General features: G+C 53.9%; 2 protein-coding genes across 3 annotated transcripts in view; one reads left to right on the top strand and one right to left on the bottom strand.

The window, feature by feature from the left end:
- The window catches only part of LOC120530689 (fibronectin-like), an 18,037-nt gene extending 17,852 nt beyond the window's left edge, over window positions 1–185 (top strand). The window contains exon 28 of the mRNA XM_039755108.1: window positions 38–185. Within this exon, the coding sequence (XP_039611042.1) occupies window positions 38–185 (148 nt within the window). The remainder of the gene's footprint in view (window positions 1–37) is intronic.
- Window positions 186–997: 812 nt separating this feature from the next.
- glsb (glutaminase b) overlaps window positions 998–23,124 on the bottom strand; it is a 28,500-nt gene continuing 6,373 nt past the window's right edge. The window contains exons 2-15 of one of the 2 annotated variants that reach the window (XM_039757885.1): window positions 14,869–14,965; window positions 14,198–14,319; window positions 13,382–13,511; window positions 12,691–12,770; window positions 7,754–7,917; window positions 3,519–3,577; window positions 3,401–3,433; window positions 3,256–3,314; window positions 3,015–3,081; window positions 2,885–2,935; window positions 2,619–2,795; window positions 2,316–2,447; window positions 2,117–2,209; window positions 998–1,433 (exon numbers count right to left, since the gene is read on the bottom strand). In XM_039757885.1, coding sequence (XP_039613819.1) covers window positions 1,287–1,433; window positions 2,117–2,209; window positions 2,316–2,447; window positions 2,619–2,795; window positions 2,885–2,935; window positions 3,015–3,081; window positions 3,256–3,314; window positions 3,401–3,433; window positions 3,519–3,577; window positions 7,754–7,917; window positions 12,691–12,770; window positions 13,382–13,511; window positions 14,198–14,319; window positions 14,869–14,965 — 1,411 coding nt within the window. In that variant the 3' untranslated portion in view covers window positions 998–1,286. The remainder of the gene's footprint in view (window positions 1,434–2,116; window positions 2,210–2,315; window positions 2,448–2,618; window positions 2,796–2,884; window positions 2,936–3,014; window positions 3,082–3,255; window positions 3,315–3,400; window positions 3,434–3,518; window positions 3,578–7,753; window positions 7,918–12,690; window positions 12,771–13,381; window positions 13,512–14,197; window positions 14,320–14,868; window positions 14,966–23,124) is intronic. The other variant, XM_039757884.1, reaches the window with a different exon arrangement.

Consider the following 23,124-nt stretch of genomic DNA (forward strand, 5'->3'; position numbering starts at 1 on the left):
CGCGAGTCGTAGTCCCTCTGCTCCATGTCCATGGCAGACAAGGCAAACCTGGCAGGGACACAGTCAACACGGAGTTACTAAATGCCCCAAGCAGCACCGGCCCTGGTATAGGGGGCCAAGCGGCCAGGGCACCCACCTCCGGAGGGCCGAGACATCACCGGTGTAGGCAGCAAACAGAAGATTGATGACCGACTTGACCTGCAATGAAACGAGGGGACATTTGGTCACTCGCAGGAGCAGGCCACATGGGGTTTGGGGGCAAGTCCAAGGCCCAGTGGCACCCCCTCATGTCAAGAATGGGCACAACTCACCTGCAGCTGCCTCACCGTGTCAAGGTAAAGATGGTCTGGGATTTGGGGCCGGGCTCAAAGGTGCACTTCAACTTATTGGTGGTCTCCCCCAATCATGGCAATGGTGGGCACAAGCACAACTCACCTGCAACTGTCTCGTCACGTAACTGTGAAGGGCGACTGGGAATCTGGGCGGGGCTCAAAGCTGCACTTCAACTTACTGGTGGTCTCCACCATTGTACCCCCTTGTAGGCGGGGCCCATCAACACATTGTAGCACCCCCTGATGGCAGGAGTGGGCTGTCCTCACTGGGATTTGGGGCGGGGGGCCCATTGGTGGTCTCCATAGCGCCCCTTGTGGGCGGGGTTTCACATACACGTGGAGCGAGACTCAAAGGTCAAGTCAAGTTTGGTGGCCTCCTCCACAACTTAAGGCTGAGATGCCAGTCACGTCCAGCCTGGCACCGATGAGATGGGAGAATGGTCAGAGTGCAAGACCTATAAACGAGTGCCATGAGAAGAACCCCGGACTCCTAAGTGAAGGCGCGCCTCCCCCTGCCGTATGCTGGCACGAGCGTACCGGTTGGCATTCACACCTGGACCCAGCTAATGGACAAACACAAAAGACAAATGCAAAGGGGGTGGTGGTGGTAAAAACAAACAAAAAAATAAAATAATCAAAATAAAGAGAAAACCAACCAAAGGGAGTGGGATGGCAAATTAATTTATTAGAAACAATACAAAAATAAGCAGGCGGGCAACGGCAAGGAACAAAAAATGGAGAACAAAAAGAACAAATGAGACACAAGGTGGTGTGAGCTGCGCTGCCCAGCGCCCCCTGGAGCCCGCGTCGTCGCCCGTGCTCGCTGCTCCTCATACTTACTTGTGCCCCCGGGCGGGCACATAACTGACAGCACACGTGGGCGGCGGGCGGGCAGCACAAGCCATACAAACATGGGTACTCGTGGAGGAGTCCAGAGATGAGAGGAGCCGTCCGCTACGCCTGCTCCCCCGCACTCTCCATCCTATACACTACAGTGGTGGACGTGTCCTCGCTGCGCTCGGGTGACACTTTTTTCCACAGCGTGTCTTTTAGCGCGAGCTCTTGCTGAAGGCTCTCATAGTCCATTGGTCCGTAGGAATGCTGGTGTTCAAGCGACATGAAGAACAAATTAGTTTGTGGTCACCACAAGTGCTGTCACACAGACACAAGAGGCACGCGGGGGCAGCAAGCGGGCAGCGCACAGGTGACATGTTAGTGCTGCTAAAGAGCCGGGGGGTGGGGGGTTAAGCAGCCGCAGCCCAGTGCCCGCTCCTCACACGCTGCCAGCTGAGACGGCCGCCTTAACAAGCCATCATGCTGGCCTGGGATGTCACGTGGCTTGGATGACATCGACAAGTGGCAGATGCTGTGGGACAAGCCACACCCCGTCGGGACCACGAGGGGCCGTACGTCCACTAGCTCAAACCCGCTCCTGTGCTCCCCACTGCTGCCGCCGCTGCTCTCGGACAGGCGGGTTCACTTCTGTATTTGAAGGGTTTTGTGTTGCCCTCCCACAATTTTTAATTGGCAATGCCAGGGGAGGCCTGCCAACCCACCTGTAGCCAGCAAGATGAGGATGAATATTGAAAGGCCCTGGCCAGGCGGACCACCTGACACGCCAGCCAGCCGATGATGGCGACATACGGCAGGGACCGCTGGGTACCAGTGCCACGGCTATGAGGGCGGCGCCCCCTAGTGGCGAGCAGCAGCAGCAGCGGTGGCGTTGACAGGAGCGATTTCAGTGGGCTCTGCGCCCCCAAACACATGCAGTGGGCTCTACTTACTCTTTGGTCTCCCCCCTCTCGGCGAGGGTCGAGCTTCTTTGCAAAATGTCGCAGGTTGTCGTAGTTGTGGAAGTTGCAGAGGGAAACCAAATCCTGCAAGACACGAGAGGTTTGTGGAGACGCTCAGACACCCCACCCGGGCACCGACAAACGCCAGGCGGCTCACGCCAGGCGGCTCACGCCCTGCTCCGCTACTTACTGTGCAGAACTGGATGCCCCTCACGCTATTGCCCAGTTTGTCCAGCGGCGGAGACCAGCACATGATGCCCATGACGTTTGGCACCACCAGCAGGATCCCTCCGGCAACCCCTGACTTGGCTGGTAGGCCCACCTGAGACAGAACACCCAAAACAAAGGAGCTTAGATGAGGGCTGGCATAAGGTGGCACCTTCAGCTCAAACGCAGTCCGAGCCTTCTGCCCTGGACGGCCAGTAGGGCCACAAGTGCGGGCACGGAGCCCCCCAGAGGACTCCCCGTGCTCTAAGCGAGCGCGTCTACTCACGTGGAAGGCAAACTGCCCAGAAAAGTCGTACATGCCACAGGAGTGCATCAGGCTCAGCGTGTTCCTGACGGCCTCGGGGCTCAGCACCCTCTCGCCCGTGATGGGACAGAAGCCGCCATTAGCCAGGGTGGCAGCCATCACACTGGCGGACTCGCAGGTCACTTCAATGGAGCAGAGCTGAGGGAGAGAGAGAGAGGGGCACAGAGAGGATGAAAGGGAAACCCCCAAAGTGACGCCACAGACCCCTTTGAGCCCACCGGACTCACCTGGAAGTAAAAGTCCAGCACCGCCGTCATGTCCGTGCCCTCGGGGAAACACTGTGGAGACAAGCAGCGAGTGAGCAGGCGCAGTGACCTGGCGCCGGGCGCTGTGCCAGCTTACGAATGGCCCACGTACCTTTTTCTCCTTCAGGTAATACCCAATGGCAAAGTTCCTGTCTCCCGTTTCTCGCTCCGACTGAAACCTGAAATGGGAAGAAGCAGAACTCGTCAGCCGGCCCTCGCCACGCGGTGGTCACCTTAACTCTCTCAAGAGTCGGACAAAGAATGGCGGAGATCAGGAGGGGGCGCCAAAGCCTGGGCACTCACGTGGAGACCTGCGCCCAGGGGTTTGGCTCCCGCTGCTCCCTCTCACTTACGTGGCATTACTGAAGCCCACATACTCGTTCCCGGCCATCTTGTTCAGGAAGTCCATGACCTGCAACAGGAACAGAAATCCATGAAAGGTGAGTGGAGAAAAAGTGCCACCCGCACACAGAGTGGTGCCCGCAGCGGCGTACTCACGTAATCAAACTTCTCGGCGTTGTTCGCCCCAGTCTGTAAAGAGAGAACGCTCAGTGAGTGCAACAGGAGGTGCCAGCGGCTGGCATTGTGGCGCAGCACAGAAATAAGCCAAGTTTACCTTAATGAGTGAGGTGATCACTATGGCTCCTGCATTCACCATGGGGTTGTGTGGCTTGTCTGCAAAGAGAAACACAAGTGTAACGGTCACCGACATGGCACACTGCGCCAGCTCAAGCTCATCACGTCTCCTGCAATCACCACCATTGCTGGCCAAAATGGAAGACACGGTCTCTCCCTGGACTGAGGTGGCACCCTAGACATGCCAGCATGGACTGCGGAGGCCTTTCCATGTATGATGCCTACCACATGGTGCTGACACTTGAGGTCTGTCAAATGTTCCTCCACGTGGCACCTGCCCACTTCACTTCTCCTGATGTCAGCCTGCCATGGTTTTGATGCCCCATCCAGGCAAATCCAGCTCAGATTCCAGCCACCAACAGTGGGCAGCTTTCTGCCACCAAACACACCCACGCCATGGCTTACGTCACTGTGAGCCATGATGCCAGGATACACGTGGCACAAAGCTCCTCAAGACATGTGCCCCATACTCCAAGGCATTGGCATTAACTGACCTCACATGTCAGAGAAAAGGGCGCTCAGCTCTGTTGTTCGGTCACTGGATTGTCACCAAGGCCATTCTGGCTCTGCTGCTTGATGTCCTCAGATGCCAATGTGAAGTGTCTGTTCCTTGTGTACTTGCCTCACACTAACTCTGGCATTAAGGGCAACACGTCGATGTTAGGTGACGTAAGCCGTGCTCCCGTAGATCTCAGTTTTTAGATACGAAAGCCTCACTCAAGACGAAGGGCAAACATGGCAAACCAGCAGGGTAAGGCGTGTGTCCTGTGAGCCATCTGTCATGTCTGGTACCTAAAGTGAAGCCTTAGGAGAGGGTGGTGCCATGGACCACAAGCCTGGCAGTGGGCGTCGGTGGCTCGATGCGGTGCCCAGCTTGGAGCCAGAGAGCGCTCGAAGGGGGGGCAAGGAAGGTGGGCAGAACTGCCAGATTGGCACCTCCTTGGCTGTGAGGCCCCGCATTGGGTTAAGCGGCTTTAAAGGGCGGTTTGCTGCCCTGTGGTCCTCACAGAGCCCCCTTGCTTTTAAAATTGGACGTCACCCTGCACTCTTTGGCTCTTGTCATTACACATTCACTGCACCCCCCTGCTTGGTGTGTCTTTGTCCTCATCTGTTCCGCTCACCCCAGTTGGCTCATCGATGGCATCGGGTTCAAGAAGAGGGAGCGTGGAGCCGGCCCGCACCGCCACAGTCCCTTCTTGTTGTCCCCACGTGTCGGTCCGACATGCGGCTGAGGATGTCACAATGCGATGACGGCGGCAATGGGGCGTCTGAGCTTCACTCAGCTATGGTGACCCAGCTGGCACGGCGCACCGCTCATCACCTTTAATGTGTGCCCAAACATGGAGGTCACCTCTGGGCGGCCTGAGAGCACGCAGCCTCCCTGAGACCTCGGCCACTGCCATTTCAATCCCAAACCAAAGCATGTGCCCTTCCTGTGGAGATCACGCGAGCCAATGCTAAATGCCCGATGTGTGCCCGCTGGACCATGAAAGTCAGCTCTAAATTCATCTGATAACATCAAATGTAAAAATAAACCTGCAGGCCTGCATTACGAACTAGTGAAGCGCCTGTCACCTGCAGTGGGCACAAAGAAAAACAGCAAACGTTGGGAGCGCCAGTGGGACGGGGGGCCCCTCACTTGCAGACGAGTTGGGGGTCTTTGTGCTCCAAGTCAGTGGCCATGGGGCGCGCACACCCTCGAGTACCCACAGGCACGCATTGCTGTAGTGATGTCACGTTTTCATGGAGAACGGCGATAACAAAAGGCCCTGACTGAGCGGCGGTCCGAGGACACCAGAAGACAAGTCCTGTTACTCGTGTCGCAGAATCCGCACGACTCCTCTGGACGACCCGTGAATGAAAATGGAGCGGGCACTTGAAGTGAAGCCCCGCCTCAGGCCCAGGAGCGGCTTATTCATTGGCTAACACTGTGCATCACATGACATCAACATGTACTGAGAGACGACGGCAGCAGGGGACTGTAATGCCGGGAGGCGGGGCTACACCTCAGATGCTCGTTCACGTCTGAGCGCGCTCCGTTTTCGTCTCACTTTGACCGGCGTCACCATCAAATTACTTCACGTGAAGCCTGAAAGCCGTAAGGTCTGATTGGGATCAGTCATGTTGGGTAGAATGCCCTGTGGGGGCTGGGTGGTCTCGTGGCCTTGGGACCCCTGCAGATTTTGTTTCTTTTTCTGCGGCCCACCAGGAGTTTTTTTGTTGTTTTTTTCTGCTCTCACTTTATTCTTCGTTTCTCGGTGTTGCCTCATCTGATTTTCTTTCCTCATCTTGTGAATGACGTTGAGCTGCACCACTTGTAAGAAAATGTGCTGCAGAAACAAAAGTTGGCATTGTTGGTGTTTCGCTACCTGGAGCAGTTTAGCCAACATCATTTTAGTCTGGCAGTGAGGGTCGAGACCGGACCACCTGACACGTGGAGGATGTAACATGAGTAATGTGTTAACAGGGGGAGGTCGAGCTTTTAATTACAGGACCCCCTAAACTGTCTGGTGGTCTGCCCGCTACTATAAGAGACGCCCCTTCAGTCTCAGCTTTTAAAGACTCACCACTTCAGGTTAGCACACCCTGACTAGAGCTGCTGACTAACTGTGCAGACTGTCATTAGCACTAAAACACAAGTCACATGACAGCTCTACTTGGTCACCAACCCTCACCAGTTGTGTTTCTCTTCTTGGTACTCACACGTGCCACTTGGTGCCCACTGCCCACCTGCCTGGCTAAGGTAAAGTCATCCCTGATGAAGGAGCACAGGAATCGTCGGGTAGAGGGGTCCTGTCATCGGATTGGCTGGCCCTGCGCTGACTCAGCTGTGGAATGGCCAATAGGGGGAGGCGGCTTGATGGCCGAGGTCTCCAGGACTCGTATTATGGGATGTCATCTCCTGTGGAGTTCTGCTCCATACTTGGAATGTTTCTATTGTATTGAGGATGTCTATTGCGTTGTATTGATCCCCACTGCACGCCCAGCCCTCCTACAAAGGGGTCTCTCTGACTGGCCTGAGGTCCTGAGGTCCTGAGGTGTCTTCTTAGAGAGTCAAGGCTGGGGGGCTGTCAAGTGGCACTGTGGCACTCCTTGTGTGATTTTGCATTGTCTTATGTTGTATTGTCTTGTATTCTTAGACTTTTTAACGACGTTGTCCGCTGCTGTCCCCCTGTTGCCCACCATTGGCGCTCGTTCTAACCAGAGTATAAAAACCTTCACGTTCTTCCTCAGTACAAACTGCGTGAGGTGGCAGACACCATTGCTGGGCGGCGTATTTCTATAAAGAACATCAGCAACTACGTCTTCGGCCCCAAGTCCCAATCCTGAACAGCCAGCCTTTTCTTTGGTGGTCCTAAATTGCTTGGAAACGCTAGTAATGGAGGACACAGGCAGCCATCTCCCAAAGCGACTTCCAAAGGAAGTCACCACAAACCTCAGACTGGTGGACTACCTGGGAACATTCTGAGCCCCCGAGACCACTTCATGGTGTCTTTCTGGTTCTGGCGGGGAGGGACGGTTTACGGATTCTGCCCCCACCCTTAACAAAACGGCTCCCCCAAAACCATCCTGGCACTACGTGATCAAAAGCCGATGTGCCCCCCTTCTGCAACTCAACGCTGGATTTTGTGATGGCAGAGTGTAAAAAAAGTCAGGCAGGAGAGTAAAGAGTAAACCCGAACCCCGAGATTTAATGCCAGCTGCTAGGCCGTGAGAAGTTCCGAGTAGCACTTGGCACGAGACCGGGGGACCGACGGGCAACGGCTGACGGCTTTCCTTCTGCACTTCGCCCTTTTGTCTCGTCTCTCTGTCCCCTCAGTTCTCCCGTTTTACTTTATTTGTAGCGCGCTGGTCGTTTACGGCCATAACAAAGCGCACATCTCCGGGCACCGTGGGCTAAGACCCCCACCTCGGGTGTGCGTGTTTTCCCATAAAGCAGTGGGATCTGCCAGTAACGGCGCTCTGCCCAAGGTCATCTGTCACTGTCACACGACGAGGCTCACTTGGCCGGCCTGACCCTGACGTTTCACTGCGGTCAAGTCAAGATGGCGCAGCTCGTAATCTGAAGACCTCCACAAATGCGCCATCTCAGACCTGCTCACGTGGGGTCTTTTGGAGACCCCGGGTGAAAAGATCACATGCCAAGGGCCGCCATAGGATTAGGGAGTCGGGGATGCCTGGAGGTGAGGAGGAGTGTGGTACTCGTGCACTTACCGTCTTCATTCAGGAAGAGCTTGTTGAAGCGCAGGCCACTGGGCTCCTTGCCGACGTAGCGGTGCACGTACTCGGTGCCAAGGTCGTTGACAGCAATGGCGTACTTCAGGGGCTTCACGCACGACTGCAGGCAAAAGGGAACTTTGGTGTCTCCGACGGAATGTCTGAAACAGAAAGCAACACAAGACACGCTGAGGGAGGTGGTCTTTGACAGGCAGCGGACCCCTCACGTCGCTTTCGGCTGTGCTCGATAAACCACAGGCTTGTCACGAGCGAACACAGACGTCAAGAGTTGCAGGTGACGTGTGACCAGTCAAGAGTCTCACCTCAGTGGTGTGTGACCACCCTACACGTTGGGACCCCCACATATGTGATCTCAGATGAAGGGCGTATCTCTAATACAACAAACCTCCGACCAGGCTGGCATTTGGAATTTAAATAATAAACACAAACAGACCCCTCCACGTATCACGACCTCAGACACCTCAAGTCAGAAGATCCCCAAGAGGACCTGCTCCGGGCCCCAAAGACCCTCACTGTGGTCTCAAGTGTGTGTCACCTCCATGCTGAGAGACCCCCTGGAATCTGGGGATGCATTTCAAAAGACCTCTAAACGAGTGCAAATCAATCGTTCAACCGGCCAGAAGACCACGGGCAAGTGGGGGGGGGGCACCCCAGCAAGACGCTGAAAGAAGCCCCTCATTTCAAAATGGGCGCATGAGTCCACCATCAGGAGGAGGCTCCACAGATGAGCTCTGCACGGGTAGCACGAAAGAACATTGGAGCAAGACTGGCGTGTGCCCAGGAACACCCAGGCAAAGACGAGGGCACAATCAAGGCAAAGGCCAAGTGGCATGACCACACCACCAGAAGTTTGAGCACTGAGCAGAAGGACCTGACAGCGACTGTAAAGATGGGCCTCAGCAGCCCACCTACACAGAACCCACTTCACTGGCTCAGACCATCTGTCATCCACAAGAGGACCTTACAAGGTGACAATGACACGAAACAGACCAGTAAATCCCCCCAGGAATGGCTGAAAAGAAAGAAGTTGAGGCCTTGGCATTGGCCAAGTCAAAGCCTGGATCTGTTGGGGGGGATTAGCAACGGGATGTGCACGCAGGGCACCCCTCAGACCCCTCACAGCTGCATTGAGGACAGCTAGACAGTCACAGGGAAGTAGCTGTGCTACCCGCTTAAGACGGGTTCAAATCTGAACAACGTGGACCAACGCGCTAACACATGCAGCACACCGTCCATTCACATGCAGTTGGTAGTGCGTTTAGTAATAAAAGGGCATTGCATTTGTCGTTCTAACAGATGGCACATCACAAACATTTGTAGTATTACTGTACAAGTTTGTGATGTGCCATCTGCTGAAATGACAAATGCAAGGCATTTTATTACTACAAACATTTGTGATGTGCCATCTGTTGGAATGACAGAGACACAGCAGCCAGACAAGCACAGACACTTCTTTTTATTAAGGTGGATGCCAGCTTGAGGGGGCCATTATAGCCCTTACTTACTTTTTCCACAGGTAGAAAGGGCACATCTGTTCATTGCTTGGTTGAACATACGTTTTGCTGTTGGTGAACAATAAACTCTGAGACGTGCGCGGGCGTCAGGAAACTAACAACATTCTCGCGCTCTGCCAGTCAAACCAGCGGGAGATCACATCAAACAAACACGACAGCCAACAGCCGAGTGGACAGACAGACAAACGGACAAGACTGCCATCGGTGGGCTCTGGGCAGCGAGGATTCGCTTTAAGAGATCAGAAGGGTTCATCTGATGGGTGCTGTGCCCACTGCACACCACTGGGTGGTGCCAACAGCTCAGTACTGCCAGGCCTACTCTCATTCAGTGGATGGCAGGTGGAGCTGGTGGCAGTGACGGGCACTCATTCTGTCCCAACAAAGTGACAAACAGGAAGAGCTCAAGTGACACGGCCACTGAACAGCCGGGTACCGAAAATTGGACAATCAAGGAAAATGCATCCGGACATCGGGAATACAAAGAATATAAAAAGTGAAAGCAATTCTCCCGATTCAGCCGAGCCGCACAAAGCCGCTCCGTTTAATCTCCATAAGCAGCTTTCCTGCACAAAATCCACCAAACATGAGACCCACGTCAGGTAAGGAGCTGCTGATGATGGGGGGCCGTCAATGCAGAAAAGACCACTCGGCCAAAGTGGTGATGCGCAGGCCTGAAAAGACACGGGCCTGGCAGAAAAAAAAAAAATCACCCATACAGTGCGATGGGCGGGAGCTGCCAGCCTGTCGATACTCGCTGGCCTAGCAGAGAGATGAGGGCACAGCTTTAGGAGATCAGCTGATTTGTTTAAAAATAGCCATGAGCAATCTCAGGCCCACGCAATGGCAGGGGTGGGCTGGAACATGCAAGGTGCCCATCACTTGTGTCACCGTGTGGCTCAGACTGCACCAGGCACAAAGGGGACAATCCTGGCCCTCCTACGGGACACGGGGCAGCTCTGGCAGGCCAGTCTGCTAAGCCAGAGACAGTGGCCGGGTGGCAGAAAGTGCAGCTGTGCCCACGCTTTATCTCTGCACCCGGTCGTGCTAAGCATGTAAGGAACGCATAGGACAGTCACGGCGTCACCCATGCCCTGTGCCAGTGGCTCACTTTGCTCTTGAGCTTTAACGTGTCACCACAACTCACTGCGTTCTGTCCATCTGTGGAACTGAAATCCAAGTCATTAACAGCAAACTGAGAATCGTCAGGTCGAGGGGTCCTGCCATCGGATTGGCTGACTCGGCTGTGGAACGGGCAATAGGGGGAGGCAGCTTGATGGCCGAGGTCTCCAAATGGCATTATGGGATATCATCTGCTGTTGGATTCTTGTCTGGTCTTGTCATATTTCTATTGTATTGAGGATGACTTCTGTTCTGTTCTGTCAATTGTCTTGTCTGTACACCCACTGCATGCCCACCCCACCAGGTAAAAGGGTCTCTTAGCAGATGCCCTAAACTTACATTTTTCTGAGGTGTTTACAAGTGAGCAAGTGGATAACCTGCCAGAGGTAAACACAACTACTAAGGAGGTACTGAGGGATTTGGAAATTGTAGAGGGAGAAGTGCTGCTCAGATTAAATAAGATGAAATCAAACAAATCACCAGGCCCAGATAATATTTATCCTCGTGTTCTTAAGGAGGCTAGTGAGTACATATATAAACCCTTGACACGTATTTTTAGGAAGTCACTGTGCACTGGAGAGATTCCAAAGGACTGGAAAATGGCAAATATCATCCCATTATATAAAAAGGGTGACAGGGCAGATCCAAGCAACTATAGGCCAGTAAGCTTAACAAGCATCACAGGAAAATTAATGGAAGGAATTATTAAGGATAAGATTGAGCAACACATGACAAGGACAGGAGTTATTCTGAACAGTCAGCATGGGTTCAGAAGGGGGAGGTCGTGTTTTACTAACATGTTGGAATTCTATGAGGAGGCAACAAAAGGATACGATCAAAGTGGAGCTTATGATATTATTTATCTGGACTTTCAGAAAGCATTTGATAAGGTGCCACATGAGAGGTTGGGCATCAAGTTAAAAGAAGTGGGAATTCAGGGTGATGTTTTTAGATGGGTGCAGAATTGGCTCAGACACAGGAAGCAGAGGGTGATGGTGCGAGGAACCTCATCAGAACTGGCTGATGTTAAGAGTGGTGTTCCACAGGGGTCAGTGCTAGGGCGCTGCTATTTTTAATATATATAAATGATTTAGATAGGAATATAAGTAACAAGCTGGTTAAGTTTGCAGATGATACCAAGATAGGTGGATTAGCAGATAATTTGGAATCCGTTATATCATTACAGAAGGACTTGGATAGCATACAGGCTTGGGCAGATTTGTGGCAGATGAAATTTAATGTCAGTAAATGTAAAGTATTACACATAGGAAGTAAAAATATTAGGTTTGAATACACAATGGGCGGTCGAAAAATCGAGAGTACACCTTATGAGAAGGATTTAGGAGTCATAGTGGACTCCAAGCTATCAACTTCCAAACAGTGTTCAGAAGCCATTAAGAAGGCTAACAGAATGTTAGGTTATATAGCACGATCTGTGGAGTACAAGTCCAAGGAGGTTATGCTCAACCTTTATAATGCACTGGTGAGGCCTCATCTTGAGTACTGTGTGCAGTTTTGGTCTCCAGGCTACAAAAAGGACATAGCAGCACTAGAAAAGGTCCAGAGAAGAGCGACTAGGCTGATTCCAGGTCTACAGGGGTTGAATTATGAGGAAAGATTAAAAGAGCTGGGCCTTTACAGTTTAAGCAAAAGAAGATTAAGAGGTGACATGATTGAAGTGTTTAAAATTATGAAGGGAATTAGTACAGTGGATCGAGACTTGTATTTTAAAATGAGCTCATCAAGAACACGGGGACACAGTTGGAAACTTGTTAAGGGTAAATTTCGCACAAACATTAGGAAGTTTTTCTTTACACAAAGAACGATAGACACTTGGAATAAGTTACCAAGTAGTGTGGTAGACAGTAAGACGTTAGGGACTTTCAAAACTCGACTTGATGTTTTCTTGGAGGAAGCAAGTGAATAGGACTGGCGAGCTTTGTTGGGCTGAATGGCCTGTTCTCGTCTAGATTGTTCTAATTGTTCTCTTTGAACCGCCTTCCCTGAGGTTTCTTCCATTTCTTCCCTACAAGTTATTTTTGGGAGTTTTTCCATGTCAAGGCTGGGGGTCTGTCAAGAGGCAGGGCTGCTAAAGCCCACTGCGACCCTCCTTGTGTGAGTTTGGACCACACGATAATAACCGGTATGGTCTTGTATTGCCTTGCGCACTGCCTGCCGACATCTTCAACGGCCTCAATTGTCTACAAGTAACCTGCCACCCTGGCAGCAGCCAGCGTTCCTTCTCCCGTGCTGTCCTCGTCATTTTCAGGTCCCACTTACCTTTGGCCATCCACTGTGCACAGGGACGCGGCCCACAGGTCCGGGCTGAATTTGGCCAGCTGGGGGATGTAATCCGCAACCTGCGTAAAGAGGGGAGAGTCGAGTCAGAAAGAGCTGGAAGGCGGGGGACAGGCGTCCGTCTGGTGGCAGCGAGTGACTGACTGGCCGAGTGACACAAGCAGAGAGCGTCAAAGGCCGTCAAGCAGCCGTGGTGGACAATGCCATGTCGAGAAACTTGGCAAGAGGTGTCTGGGGTACATCGAGTCCCTCACTCAGAGCATCAGCTTGGGTGTCAAAGTGACGTCTTTAAGGGTCCGTTCCACTGAGTTTTTGTTCAGCGCTAATGTCAGCGCCCAGATGAGGTGAGGACCCTTCGTGTGACTCAATAAGGGGCTGTGTGTGCGTTATGAGCTGATCAGTTGGAAACCCGCTACTGCCCTCTCAGCCTGCCCTCGGTCAAGGGCGCCATACTAAAACATGTCACTCGGTGGGCCGTCTGGACGTCCTGCTTGCACACCAGCAGGGACGCGAATACAAGAAAAGACGTGTGAAGAGCAGGAGGGCCAGCCAGCCCGGCACCACCAGAGATGCCACCACCCGCCATCTATCCAGAGCAAATACAAGGACACGTGTGTCTGTCTGGAAGGAACTGAGCAGACAAGAGCATCAAACGTCACCCAGCAACGCTCACCTGGCCACCTCCCAGCTTCCTGGCACTCTCGTACAGTTCATCGATGTGCGACGTGAAGGACATGAAGTCGGGGATGACAAACTTCTTACGAAAGGCCTGAGTCAGCAATACAATGTTACTCTGCACACACCTGAAGAGGGGACAGAAGGACACAAGAATGACGACATGGCAGAATGTCACCTGCACAAACCATTGAGACAAACGTCACAGACCCATGACATCTGAGCTGAGCGGCCAGGAGACGGGCACGGGCCAGTGAGTCTACAAAGTCCTAGGCACTGGGAGGGCACCACTGCGTTAGCCTGGGCACCCACGTAATTCAGGGTTCACTGATGAGAAGAGAAAGAGGAGGGCACTTTGGGGCACATCGAGTTGGCAGCTTCAGGCGTGGTCCTCACACGGCCGTTACATCTGCACGCTCATTAAAAGAGTTTGTGACGAGCCAGCTGGTCCCTACTGCCACTCCCTGTGCTGCCCGATCTCCTTCACCACCACTCATCCCTCCCGCCATGCCAGCCCCGACTCTCCTGGCCCAGTTTAACGATCGGCTGTCCCCCCCATCCACCTACTAATGATGGTCCACCGTTGGGCATGAGACAGAGAGGTGACCTGGCCTGAGGGGCTAATACGGCCACCAATACGAGGGATGCTGGGGCGCTCAGTCCATAGCCCCTCGGGTCCCCGCCATCTCCTGTGAGCCTCCACACGGACCTCCGCCTCTCTCAAAGACAACTAGAGCTGTACGGGGGTCTCACTTCATTAAAACAAAGACTCGCAGTGAGGAGTGGAAATCGGACCCTGAAGGTCACCACTTACTTTTTAAAGAGCACTTTGTCCAGCGTCACACTATCTGTAGTGGACTGCAGAGTGGTCCTCAACATGTCCATGCATTCCTTCAGTCGGGGGTCTCCAGTCCTTAGCCCTGTAGACTTCAACGCCTGTGTGAGACACAAGAGACCACCAAGAGTATTAAACAGTCATTAAATTTGCAGCGCCGGCCATCTTGATGGGTCATGGGAGGGTACCAAGGTCACCGAGTGCCCAGTGCGAGTCTGGAGTGGCCCTGGAGGCAGGTGGCACGGGAGCAAACCCCCCACAAGAGGCCCGGCCCAGGAACACGTGCCAATCAGACAGAACATCGAGGACTGCGGCCGTTTTATCAGTCATTAGATGAACAAACAGAGGAGAGGAAAAGAAACCTTCATGGGCGCCAGGTCAGCTCCACCAGGTGGCATTTATGGCACTACCTGATAGAGAGGCCAAAGCTGAAAGGTGCAACTGGACTTGATGCCCCCCTTAACTGTTTGGGCCGAGAGGGAAGCCTTGTGGGTGGCCAGCCTCATGTCCCTCATCCTGAAATGTGACACCCGTCCAGCTTTGGATGTCCTCAAGGCCCCCGCTGTGGCTTGTCACTTTACCACCCTCTCAGCTCCCCATGAACTCAGCGGGGACACAAAGATAACGGCTCAGGGTCCCTTGTTACTTACGGTGATGAACTTGTGCACGGTGATCTTCTCTTGTCCTTCGGCTATCGTGTAAAAGAGAAGATCCTCCAGGCTTGGCAAGAGGCCCGCTTGCCTTCTCCTAAAAGACAAGATGCGTGTCATCGTTAGGCAAAGTCACTTTACACAGCAGGGCGCCACAGCACAGGACGACAGGGACAACAAGACACCTGGGGGTGACGCGTTCACACGGCGGCCTCCTGGCAGGGCCTCTGCCATTCACTCACAAGTCTTGGCACGGATGGCAGGGCAGGAGGCGTAAAGAAGGAGAAAGATGGCACTTCACTAGAAGAAGCTTCCAGAAGGACGCAGGGATGAGTAGACAAGCAAGTCTGAAGTGACTGTGTGTCGCCATGGTTACCTGCAGTGTCTCGCCTACAACGGCACCACCGCAGCGGACCACCTAGACAGTCCAACCTGCACAGGGTAACAGGAGGGGACCCGAGGGGCTCATAGGGACAGCAAGCAGGACGCTAGGGACACGCTAGCCACCCGGGACAGGCCAGAGCTCCTGACTGGCAGCTTCTGTAACTCGGGGATGACGTGGCAGGACGGCAGCCCCCCAGCACTGAGCACGGCGCCAGTTGCAGGCCATTCTCAGACTTGGGACTCTGGTGGGCAGGAGGCCTCTCCTCGTCTTCATCGTCCCTTTGGCCTGCCCTACCAACCTGGTGGAGGTCTTCTCCCCTGCTGCTCCCCAGGACTGTGCCCGCCACTGGGCTCTGGTGGTCACAGTCTGTTACAAGGTGCCTTTGACGACCGATCGCTAGGACACATCCATGCCACAAGACGGGGGTAGGGGGCAGCATTCACACCTTCATGAGGCCAACTTAACCAACTAAAAGCAGGGAATGTGGAGGATGGAAAAGGAAGAAAATGAAGATACTTACAAACGTAAAACACACGCGTCAGCAGAGAGCCAGGAAGAGAGAGAGAGAGAGATTACATGCAAAAATAAAGACAGCGCGCCATCGGTGACATCACGGTGACAAATAAATAAAGGAGGACAGAGCTGGAAAAAAAAACCATGAATGACAAGTACAGCAGGACCGGGGGGCTCACGTCTGACCCCCAAAGCTCCTCCTGCATCCCGTCTGCCCGCTGCCTGCCACCACTGGCTCAGTCTCCACCCGGCACATACAGAGAGACAGGAGCGCCTGGATGCCAGTTTAAAATGTCAAGGAGGGCAGGATTCTACCCTTCGGGGGTCCGCAGACAAAGACTGTTCTGAGCCACAATCAGGGGACACGGGGAGGCCAACAACGAACAAGTCCTGCCGACTATGCCACTTGACCGTCCGGACTGCAATTCACTACGGCCTGCAGTTCGTGATGCGCCTCTCGTATGCTTTGCTGGCAGACACAGCAGCTCCTCACACACCACGTGGCAGGGAGTGGCACCGCTGGCAAACACCATTCTAGCACGACTTATTAAACGTGGCGAGTCTCTATATCCTGACACACTTCAAGTTTCAAAGGGATGACCACTGCATCTAACTGGACACAGAGGCTGGCGGGCACACTGCTCTCAAACTTCAGCCCGAGACGCTCCAGGTCTCCCTCTCCCGTCATGTGACTCTTAGGTGGCAGTGGCGCCCCCTATCTAGTGCTCTCTCTATGCCCGCCGGTTATCATACAGTCACATCGCATTCTCACCTTGACACTTCACGAGCCAGAAAAGGGAAGCAAATCAATGAATAGCCGAGTCCAGCAGCAGCTCCCGTCCTGGTCATTCGGGAAAACGTGTCCTTCAACGTCCCCACTCAGAGCGCCTCTCGGGGCCTCACCGAGTTCAGCAAGGCAAACAAGTCCCAGCCAAAGCCGATGCGTATGAAACATGCCCTGCAGCGGGCGAATCACATGATGCCCAGGAATGAGAAGTGGGCTTATAAAACAACAAAGAAGAGGCCAGCGGCCGGATTAGGCTGGCGACCGCCGGCGTGCCTCGCTTGACCTTCTGTAGCTTCAAACCAAAGCAAATAAACCCCCCTGGTCCTTGGAGTGGCAAGCTGAGAACCTGTCACACACCTCTGAAACCCACCTGGACAACACGTGATGCTGCCATCTGTGGAGAGGGAAGGCAGGTGGGCACGGCTGGACCACCGTCACTGGCCCCAGGTGAGTGTCTTCAAACGGGGGCTTCACCCCAAGGCCACTCACGTCATCACGTTGCAGGGACACAGCTGGAGTTCAGTGCTTCCCATAAAGAGAGAAGCACAGTGCTGTGAAAAAGTATTAGCCCCCTCCTGATCTGCTCTGCTTTTGGCTTCAGATCGTCACAGTGTAGCATTTGTCACACACGTGCGTTTCAGAGGCAGACTAAGTGGACTAACACATCTTCTTCCCCTTTTTCAGATCCTCTGAAGTGAATTGCCTCTTCCTGTTGCTCACCACGCCCACGATGACCTCATTACCTCGTTAGCCCGCCTCTTCCTTTGTTGGAGACTCAGTCTGTGGTGCCCACTCTGCAGAACTGCAGCGGTCTTTTGTTGTTTTCTGTACAATAGATGGGGTGGACCCCCCAAAATCTTTCCTGCCTTTGTCTCTCTTTTGAGTAAACACCATTCCTAAATTGTCACTTACGACCCAAATTCCAAAAGCGTTGGGTTGGTCCACAGACAAATCGTTTTTTGAGGGGGCTCATTGGCTGCAACGGCCTCCGAAGAAGTCGGGCGAGGGCGGTTTAGGACTAATAATGAAATCACAAGGTGACGACGTGTCGGGTCCTAATTTAGAAGAGCGATTTGCCAAGACAGGCATCGGCGAGACATCCGAACAACACTGGCGATTTGGCAAAGAAAAGTCAGTAGGACGGCGGGCATTTCAGCCTCGACAGCACACAATTAAAAGGTTCAAGCAAATCTGAGTGCCTAAGGGGCAAGGCCGAAAACCGCTGGAGGTCGCTGATCCCTCAGACGGCACTTGATCGGACATCACGACATGGCCTCGTCTGTCAGCCGGCTCTGTTCACAGCTGTAAGTCACGGTGGCTTTAATGACACAAAGCTGACGAGACACGGCAGTGACGTCCAGAGGGGCCGCCGACTTCCCTGGGCTCGGCCAAATTGGAGATAGAGAGTCTCGTGGCACCAATATCAGGGTAAGGCCTGAAGGGCAGCGTCTGTCGTGGTATTTGGTGTGCCAGTGTACCTGGCATCTGGGAGGTCATTCTACCCAGGCTACAAGTGTATGATGGTGTAAGCAGAGAGTGCGGGTACGAGACTGGCAGTCCTGACCTGTGTGGCGCACTGTGAAGTGCCACATACAGCACACCTGAGCAGGTGGTTCCTCCAGGAAGTGCCTGCATCCTCTCGCCACATGAGGCCAGCCGGGCATCGTCGTGCACCAGGAGGAGCCAGCATAGGCTCTGACGATGGGTCCAAGGATTTCATCCCCATACCTAATGGCAGTCACAGTGCCCACCGTTGTCCAGCCTGTAGAGGTCTATGCCTCCCCAGACTGACCATCACTGACCCACCACCAAACTGGTCAGGCTGAACGATGTGACAGGCAGCATAATGTTCTCTCAGGGTGAACTTGCTCTCATCTGTGAAAAGCACAGGGTGCCAATTCTGGTATTCTATGGCAAATGCCAATGGAGCTCCACAGTGCCCACCAGAGGACATTGTTGGGCCCTCGGGCCCCCCTCATGAAGTCTGTTTCTGGTTGTTTAAGATGTCAGAGACATTCACACCAGTGGCCGGCCTGCCCGCTGGAGGTCATTTTGTAGGCTCTGCCAGTGCCCATCCTGTTCCTCCGGTGGGTCCTGCTGATGGGTTAAGGACCTTCTACGAGGGGCCCTGTCCAGCATTCCTGGAGGAACTGCCCGTCTGTGTCCTGGAATCTCCTTCATGCCCTTGAGACTGGGAGACACAGCAAACCCTTCTGGCAATGGCACATGGTATTGATGTGCCATCCTACCTGTGCCAGCTCTGTAGGGTCCAGGTATGTGACACTGACCGTAGCCAAACGAGTGACAAAACAGATGAGGAGGGAGAAATGTCAGTGGCCTCCCTCCACCTGTTAACCCATTCATTCCTGTTTTGGGGGTCATCTCAGTGTTGCCCCCCAGTGCCCCAAAGCAGCTGACATTGATGAACAAGCCTGACCCTAACCCCTCAACAGACCCCAAGTGTCACTGACTTGATGTCGTACTCTCATGCTAAAGCGATCCTTTCATTTTCTGGAGCAGTGTGTGTGTATACTGGTTTGTACTGGCGTATTAATGGGAGCCGACTTCTCTCTAAATAAAACTGACTTGACCTGAACAATGAAGCTCCCAGTTTAACCAGTGTATCGTGTGTCGCCCCGGTTTCTTTGCTCCAATATTGAATACTGTGTAGAGATTGGGGGGTGAGGGGGCAAAGACTTTTTCACAGCACGGTGGTACTGCTGGTTTACCACAAGGACAGCAGGCCAGCCACCCTGAGGACACCCAGCACACAGTCAGTGGCCAGGCTGGCAGTCGGTGAGGTGGCCGCTGGTCTCCTCCACGTGTCCAGGACGGCTCTACTGGTTCAAACCGGATGGCAGCGGAGGGCACACAGCTTTTAAGACCACGAAACGGACCGATAGAACAGAGAGAGTCCCTTCCTGCCTCTAAATCCACACAGGAGAAGGCAGGGTGGGCCGTCAGGGTGGGCCGTCAAGGCTCATCACTAGGATGGCGGATTAACACCTGCTGACCGGCAGCACAGATGGTTCAATTAGGCTCCTGTGACCCCCGTGCTGACGCTCCAAATGAGGCTCTCTTACACCTAATTGAGCCAAAGTGACGTGAAAGGCCCAGCAATTAGGCCACCGTTGCTGCGCACGACAGCATTCAGAGGCTAATGGCCGACACGCACATTAAGGGGCACTTTGGCGTGTTTAGACAAGACCCCACATTCAGCTGAGCAGCTGCTGGCCACGAGGATGAGACAGATGTGAACACGTGACAATGACACGGGCAAGACAGGTGACAAAGGTGCTTACACGCGCGCGGCTCAGACAAACAGAAAACAGGAGGTGGGTGACCTAAAAAAAGAAAAAAAAGAAAGAAAAGAAAACGAGAAAAAACAACAAGAAGAACAACAAGAAGCCACCAGAGTTCAGGTGATAAGACGCCTAACAACCACCAGCATAAAAACAGACAAAGATTACGAAGCATAAAGAGAAGGGGAGGCCACGGCAGAGAATCGATGAGACGCTCGGTCACAGCAGCAGAGGGCTCGTGAAGGTCACTCTTTGAAGCCAGAGAGCGAAGCGCAAAGGGAATACACGTCAATAAGACCCCCGAGAGGGCACAGGCACGTGACGAGGGCCGCGGCCGAGCTCGTCGTGTGAGTGTAGGCCGCATACGTGAAGGTCACACGCCTCAGAGCCCCCCGGCCTGCTCCTTACCTCGGGTTTGGGTTGTCTGCTGCTGAAGCTCAGCTCCTCCCGAGATCCTGCCGACTACGCCAACACACACAGCAGACTCTCCTGCCAAGCAAGTGTCGCCCTTCCTGGCTGAACCACCGTCACGTTCAAGATGGTGCTGCCGCAGCTCTCACAAGCAAACTGTACTGACTGGCAAGGCAGAGGGCCAGGAGGACCAACGCGACATCAAAGGTCAGAGGCGCCAGGAGGTCGGGTACCTCAAGCGACACGCAAACCACAACCGCAATCCAAAGTGTAGCACTCACTCAGTTAATCAAAGGAGAAACTCACAAAGTTACTACAACTTCAGAGGCTTGGGCAACGGGCAGGGAGGGGGTGATGCCAACCTGTACCCTGGGCAGGCAACAGCCACAGTGTAAGTGGCAGCCTCCCATTGTTACGCATTAGCACAAGGAACACAAAATGGCGGTGCACCAAGACACCAAATATTTGAAGGAAACGGAAAATGAATTTCACGTATTCAGAAACCCCTAAAATGAGGAAGCCCCCCAAAACACTTCCTACTGAGCAGACGCTAGACCCCTACACTTCCCTGGTCTTCTGGTACCCCCAACCAGAAACTGAGGAGACACACGAGGAGGAGGAGGAGCCTGTAGGTGGCTGGTCACGTCACCACTGACTCCACTGTCACCGACACCTCAGACGAGATCCTGGGATGGAGAAGACAACCAACCCAAAGTCCAGCGAGCTCCATGGCCCCCTTCTCTTTAAGGACGTGTGTGCCTGCCACAGACCGAATCTCACTTCACCCATCTGCCTGTCCTCGGGTCGGTCTTCAGACAGACCACCCACACTGGACCACTTAGTAGTCCACATAAAGGACATGATAGACTGGCCAGTTCACACTCGCCACTGTGCCACTCCTGACACCTGAGACCCCCCAGCCTCACTTGTGAACAAAACCTCCATGTCCTGCTGCTTATCTCTCATTGGCTGTCGGCATTTCAGGTGTGATGTCAGGATTAGAAGAACTCGGACCCCCTGTGCCAGCCAAGCCTCTCTGGTGATGTCAGCCTCCCACGGCACTCGTGACTTCCACAGGGTGGTGCAGAGCTACAAAGACCTGGGGGTTCAAGTGACCAGCAACTCGACTGGTGTGACAAGGACAGCCAGCACAGACTGGAGTTACCGGGGGAGACGAGCTCTGCTCTGCCAGTTCATGGTGGCCAGTGTGTTCTTCTATGCGGTGGTCTACCGGGGAAGCATGACAGCACGGAGCCCGGACCCCCAGGGTGGCAGGATGAACAAGTCTGGCCACCCCCTCCAGGAGGCGCTCTCCTCAAGTACCTTCAGCCACAGTGCAATAAGAAGCTCTTCTGGGGGTCTTTCCTGCCTGCCGTCTTTAGGTCGTTTCCTCCCAATGTCCCCTCCTTTAGTTCCGCCCAGAAGCCATAGGACGTCGGGGTCCGCCACTTATCTGTCCTACATCACGTTGTGCCCCTTATTGTACTTTGGTCGGCGTCTTTGTGTTTTATGATCTGGGTTCCCCCTTGCGACTGATGAAGCACATCTCCTCCAATCAGAATCCCTCAGCTGGCACCCGTTCAGCCAGGAATGACATCACATCATCACCAGCGGCTGCCCTCTGGCCACCAGTGCCATCGCCGTATCCATGGCTACTTCCCTGCAAAAAGTAATCCATTTTTCAAATGCCAAGAGAGCAGGCCCTGACCAGACTCCTGTCACATTAGTGTGACACCACTGTCCCAAACTCCATGACAAAGTTGAGGCGCATGGAGGGCAGAGGTTTCTGATGAAGCTCTGCCCACTGGGCCCACACTGCCTGTCACTGGAGACCCCCGAGTTTGGACGTTCAGCAGGCAGTGAACGACGGGCTGGAATTCTCTTCACTGTCTTCACTTTATTTCCACGTATCGAGCCAATGGGCATTTTCAAAGTGTGGGTCCCGTCATTGTCATCGCTCATTGTCAGCTCAGGTCACCAGCTGCCGTCCTCAAAGTGACGTCGGTGTGTGACGAGCGCCTTCAGAGGTGGCGTGGTCGGGGTGAATCCAACGGCCCCCCATCAGGCTGACCATACAGTGCCACTCAGGCAGTGACAAGCAGCGCGCGCCTTATCAGCTCTCAGTGACAGAGCAGCCATTATCGTTCTGTGCACACACAGCTTATCTCCTATCAGCCGATTCGTCAAGAGAGTAAACACGGATCTGATAGCGAGTGGCAGGTGGGCTTTATGTGTGCCCGGCGGTGTCTCCAGTATGGACAGCCACGCATGGCAGGCCTCTCTAAGTGGGTCGCTCCTTGCATTTCACGCATCCTGCTTGGAGGGCATCGAAGGTGAAAGCCGTTCAGAAACCTGATCAGGTAAGAGGAGCGCAGGTGGCCATCACGGCCGGGCACAGAGGCCATCGAGACCGCCGGCTCGCTGCTCCCCAGAGCCACACTCGTGCTCAGCACTTCCTGCTCTCCAGTTTCATGAGCCGACAGTGCCACAGTGGGAGTGCCCTTAGTTATCGGCGTGTGGTGACAGCCGTGTCCTCGTTGTCATTCCCGATTCCATACATTTCTTTAAATAGCACCTTTCCCGTGCACAGCCAGGGACTGCCATGCCTGATGGGACAGCTGGGTGGCATACCCTCCAAGCGCCAGACTTGTCCTCATCCTCCTCACCTTCATCACAGTACAGCTCCATGCCCGGCGATTCTCACCTTAGTCCTCCCCAGCATCTCCCCACCTTCACTTGTGGTGCCCGCTGCTCATCGAGGGCACAAATGACGGCCCAGTTGACCAGCGACACTCGCTCTACCCTTGGCAAACATGAACTGCACAACACACGGTGCACTTGGGGGGCCTGGGTAAACT

The sequence above is a fragment of the Polypterus senegalus genome, chromosome 6, assembly GCF_016835505.1.
Source record: "Polypterus senegalus isolate Bchr_013 chromosome 6, ASM1683550v1, whole genome shotgun sequence".
NCBI classification, from domain to species: Eukaryota; Metazoa; Chordata; class Cladistia; order Polypteriformes; family Polypteridae; genus Polypterus; species Polypterus senegalus.